This window comes from Coloeus monedula, assembly GCF_965178545.1.
Source record: "Coloeus monedula genome assembly, chromosome: 17".
Classification (NCBI taxonomy): domain Eukaryota; kingdom Metazoa; phylum Chordata; class Aves; order Passeriformes; family Corvidae; genus Coloeus; species Coloeus monedula.
In genome coordinates, this window is record NC_138797.1 from 1,660,475 (window position 1) to 1,666,000 (window position 5,526).

General features: G+C 43.3%; 1 protein-coding gene across 1 annotated transcript; it reads right to left on the reverse strand.

Annotated features, from left to right (window-relative positions):
• Nucleotides 1–315: 315 nt before the first annotated feature.
• On the reverse strand, nucleotides 316–4,251 carry ASIP (agouti signaling protein; the record flags this gene model as incomplete). Its single annotated transcript, XM_082292756.1, has 3 exons — nucleotides 316–492; nucleotides 1,454–1,515; nucleotides 4,077–4,251. The coding sequence occupies 3 exons, from the start codon at nucleotides 4,249–4,251 to the stop codon at nucleotides 316–318; spliced, it is 414 nt and encodes a 137-aa protein (XP_082148882.1).
• Nucleotides 4,252–5,526: the final 1,275 nt, after the last annotated feature.

Below are 5,526 nucleotides of genomic sequence, written 5' to 3' on the forward strand. Positions count from 1 at the left end.
ATTCTGCAGGCTAGCATTAATATGACCCTTCAAATAAACCCCCAAACCCGCAGAAATCCAGAATTCATCATAAAACACAGCTCTTTTGCTAAAAATACCTAATCAGTGCCAATCTCCCTGGTTGTTTGCTCCCTGAAATAACATCCTGCTTGTGATAACATTAACCCCATAATAAAGACTGTCCATTAAATTTCAAAAGGGGCAAATCCAAGCTTCAGAGCTCTCTATTTTGATTGCTATACACATGGGGCAATTTGGAATGTCCACTTGAGAAGCAAATGAGAGACAGAATCCTTTTCGTGTTTCCGACTTGGCTTAGCACTTGGGGTTTAACATCAGGCACCTGCAGATCGTCTGGAAGATGCGGCACTTGCACAAAGCACAGTAGTGGCAGCAGGAATTCAAGTGTGGCTTGCAGGTTTTGAAGGTTGGCACACAGTTAGCAGCAGGCGGGGGCCTTGGCTTCAGAGATACCTTGTGTTCAGCCTTTTTCTGGAAGACAAATCCAGGAGAATTCATAGACAGGTGAAATGAGGGTGGCTCGAGGAGTGAACAGAGGGAGGTTCTGGGGGGATGAGGAGGTGGCAGTGGGAGCTGCGTTAGCAGTGCAGAGGTGTGGGGGGGCTGGGAAATGGGGAAGGGTGGCTTGAGACCAAGCTTCTGAGCAAAATGACAAACTTCATTTTGACCATGACTGGATGGAGCGCTGGAAAAGGGTCTGTAGGGGGGAGCGTGGCAGCAGCGAAGAAAGGGGTGCAAAAATGTGCACAGATGGTGAAGTTATCAGTAAAACCAATTAAGGTGTTCTGTTTGGATCTCCCAGCTTTTCAGATGAGGGAAAACTCCCTGTCAGGCTCTTGTTTGCTGAGCTCTGACACAGAAAGCAGGGGAGTGACTTGGCAATGCTCCACCTTGTGAGCTCGGTGGTCCTCCATCCGTGGGAATCCTTAACTGCACACACAGCTGAGTGAGTGGAGAAAGACCTCTTATCCCCCCAAGGAGTGCAGCTTCTCTGCTGGGGACTTGGAAAGGTGGAAAATTTTGGGTTGCTCAGCATGTGCCTGGGAGCCAGGAGGGATCTCTGGAGCCCAGGCACCTTGTGCACTTCTGAAACTCAGAGTTATGGAATTGTTTGGATGGGAAGGGATTTTAAAGCCCACCTCATCCTACCCCTTGCCATGGTCAGGGACACCTTCTACTATCCCAGGTTGATCCAAGGCCCATCCAACGTGGCCTTGAACACTGCCAGGGATGGGGCAGCCACAACTTCTAATTTTCTTTCCACCATTATTGTTTTGCATCTATTTTTGCAATATTTAGAGCTTTAAACTGTACGTAAATGATTTAAATCAGGGAATGGCAGTAAAATCCTTGCAAATGAATGCACTGAGGGAAGTAGCAAAGAAGTAGCAAACTGTTCTAATCCAACAAAGTTTTCTGAACAACCACCTACCTGGGAAGATTTCCTGTTCTCTGCCTCTTTCCTGCTGACTTTCTGGGATCTTCTAGTTAAATCTTCAATGAGAATAGCACAGCAAAATATGAAATCAATTTTACAGAATGTTATTTCACCGAGATAGTCCTATTTTTGTGTGAGAGGAGGCAGATAACCTGTATTGCCATCTCATTTCTGCATGTTTTGCAGTGATGTTCATCTCAATTCAGAGTGTCTGAACTCTGTCACTGCTGCTTGTACAAAGCAGAAGAGCAACTGGTATTTGTATTTTAGAAGGGATTTTTTACACATTGTTTGGTAGATGCAAACAAGGAATTATTTCAGAGAAATAAAATTAAAGGTCTCTGAAAAAGACTGGGGTGCTCATGCACAGTAGTCACATGGACAAAAGTAGGAAAAATCTTTAGAATGCCGTAATTTTTTCTGTTAAAATGTGGTGCTACATGCATAATTTTGGAAGGAATTAACAAGTGTAGGCTGCTTTCCACGAGCAAAAACTGCTGATTTATGCTGAGCATAAACTCTGCATCTGTGATTCTGCACCTTTCATTCTGCAGTGCTTTGCTCCCTCTCCACCCACAGGCTCGTTTTACATAATGTTACTTGCAAAGGTGTTTCATTCATGTGCTTGTAACTTTGCTTTCTAAATATATTTGTCACCATATCTATTTTTAGATATTTATAACTAAAATGTAAATTCCATGACTGGGGCTTGTCTTGGGCTCTAACACAGCAAGACTGTTAAAGTGTGAGACACTTCCCAGCTCCCCAACCTGTTGTGGTATTTTTGGTACCTTTATTCTGTGTGTGTGAGTTTTGTAATTAGCACTAACCTGTATGTAATGGATGATTGGGATAGAAAACATCCATATCCCCACTGCTGAATGGTGGCTCCTTATCTATTCCAGGATCCTCTATCAATTTATTTTTGAATATTTACTAATTGTTAAGATTTGTAGAGTTGTGGAATGAAGAATAAATATTTTGAGCTGGTTTGGGGGGTTTCATTTATTTATCTTGTATTGTTATAAGTTAGGGTTATGCATCTCTAAGAAGCAGTGGGGAGAAATGTGTCACAGCTCAGCCCATCTGCCATGGGCTCACTTCTGTGAGAAGATGGAGAAATCAGTTGAAGGCATTGTATTTTATATCTCTGATTTTAATTGGGGTAAAAATGTTTTTGGAATCGTGAGAGTGAAGGCATCAAGGATGTTAAGGACCATGAAATGGTACAGCTTGGGAGGCTGCAGAACAGCACAAGCTTTGCTAAACTCCCAGATAAACAACACTGAGTTAAGTCAGGATTCAGAAGTTCAGATTTCTTTGAAAATGCACGTGTGGGGAACTGTTTCTCCTTAAAGATATTTCTCCTGGGCAAGAGCATGGAGAAAATACAGGAAACAAGGTAAGAACCAGAGTGCTTTAAACTAAAGTTGTAAAAGCCTGCAGAAAGGAGCTAAACAAGAGAAGCTTTATTTTTTTAATTATTAGCATTTTGACACAGTTATGGATGTTCTGTAGCTGATTATCTCCAAACACCTGTGAGTTTCTTGAAAGGAGAAGTTGCTGTAAATTACACTAAAAGAGTTAAGGCAGACATGAGGAAAGAATTTTGTGAAGAAAAGAGTTAAGCATCACCCTAAAGAGGTTCTTCCCAAACAGGACAGGTGGTCATCTGCCAGTAACCATAGGGACAAAGCTGGTCCTGTCTTGGATAGATAAATAAATGACCCCTGGCTCTCCCTTGCAGTGCTCTTTTCTTCCCCTGTTTAAAGACCAGGTAAACTGAGGTTATATTAATTCCTGTTAATACTGTTGATTTCTCTACCACGAGAGCAGACCCTTAAAACCCTCACATTGCGTCCTTTTTTTCTCATGTGCATAAGATTTTCAAAGGAAGATTATTGCCCGTTGAGGAGGCTGGTGGGCCTGCTGGACAAGGAATGAAAGGAGTCCTACAGTGGGATAAGTCCTCGGTCCCTTTCCAGCTTATGGTGACTGAAAGGCTTCCCCCAGAATGCTCTGTTCTGTTCTGTTCATGTACCCCAGTTCTGCCCCCCTGCTTGGCTCCGTTGATACCCCCTCAGAGTTTCTCAATCAGTTCCCTTACCCTGGGCCCCCCATTGCTCTGCCCCGGGACTTCTCTGAGACCTTACACGAGTGTGGATGCATTAAAGCTCTCCTGTAAAACCCTTATGTGAAAACTCTCTGGCTCCTTCTTCGTCGGACTGTTTCACTGGCGATCCCTGGGTGTGTGCAATGTGCCAGCTGCACCGAGAGGCCTCCTTAGAGACGCTTTTGGGAAGGTTGTGACATGATACCAAACAACAGAAACACGACAGCCCATATTAGCAGAAAAACACTTCTCTTCAATATAAAGTCTAATAGTGTGATAGGAGCGGAAGCAAAACCTGTAAAACTAAAATAAATTGTCTGATTTTTTTTTTTCTTTCCTCTAAATTGAGGTTTATCACATTGTCATTCTTGGGTGCTGCAGCCGTGACAGTTCTGCACCCTATGAAGGACGTTAAGCAAAGTTATCCAAATAATCCAGAATAATCAACAGCAGTGTTTCCTGCAAATCTTGTTAATTTGGCACCGAAGGGCAAGTTTTACTCACCTACTATGGAGATGGGTGGAAGATCTGAGAGGTCCATTTTGCTGGACAGGTCACATTCTGTCTTCTCCTCAATGACCAAGTGGGAATCAGCAGCTCTGAACAGGCTGTAGCAGAGCAGGAGGCTGAGGAAGAGGTTCTTTCTTTCCATCGTGGGGAGGAAAAATTCCATTGTCATGAAAACCAAAGTTAGTGAAAACCTGTAGAAGTGATGCAGGGGTATGAATCTCAGCAATGGTTTTCTGTCAGGTTGTGCAGCTTTAGCAACAAATCTCTGACAATTATTTCATTTCCAGCACTTTGCTTCTCGTACTGCAATACCTAAGATTGTAGTTGTAGGAATGGAAAAATGCTAAGTCAAACAGAACTCCCTGAGATGGTCTTTTTCCTGATTCTTTACTCAGAAGGTTTATTTCCCCCTAAGACGTGAGGGTCCTCCCGTCTGAGCTTTACAATGGTTATTGTGTGGCCAAGGGCAGAAACTCAATCACATAATCAAATTTCTCTCAGAAAGTCTTGTTTACAAACTTCTGCTAGAAAACATAGAAAAATAATGACAATTTAAAGCTGCCCGCAAATTCTGTTTCCTGTTAATTTTCTTCTCTTAAAAATAAATCATGAAGTAATACCTTATTACACCTCCAAGTGGCTGCTGTAATCCCATATAAATCGCAGACGTGACTCGTGAGTTATAAAAGGCCCAATGCTGTAACGTGTTTATGTGCCTTGGGATTATGCACTGAATAACTTCCAAGATGTGGTGAAGCCTGGGATTTAGGATACTTATGGAGGCATCTGAGCTGTGGAGCGTGGCCATTCACCTGAGATGACAGTCCCTGCAGGGTACACAGTGTGTGTCACCAGCCTGGACTCCTTTTCTTGTTCTTTCTTGTATTTCAAAGCTGATTTATATTTCCATGTGCATCAGTTATCTTCAGTGTCAGAGTTATGGGAGCTGCCAGCCTCCAGATTTGTGGGTGGCTTTGTGTCAGTGAAAAGCTACTCATAGCAGTAAACAGAGTGAGTGAAACCAAATGTTTTGGGCCATTCATCTGGTTGCAATGACTTCATTACTAGGGAGTTAAAAGATGAAAAGTTTCTGCATTGGGAGGGTTTCAATCTGGTCACTGCTGCTACACTGAGTCTGTTCTGCACTTGCTTTTATAACCCCACTGACCCACTCTTCCCTGGGAGATGATCAGTATTAATGCTTCTAATTCCAAGTGCTTGGGATCAATGCTAAACTTGTCTGTTCTGCAGGCCATGCTCATGTAACAAATCAGTGCTGGGGGCATCGAGGCTGCTTCCACTGGTGGCTGTAGCTGTGCCATGAGGATGTTCACCTCTGCTCTGGAGCTGGGCTGGGAGCTTGGAGGGTTCAGTCTGGAGAAGAGAAGGCTCCAGGGAGACATGAGAACCCCTTCAGCCGTTATCAAAAAGAGGGAGAGCAAAT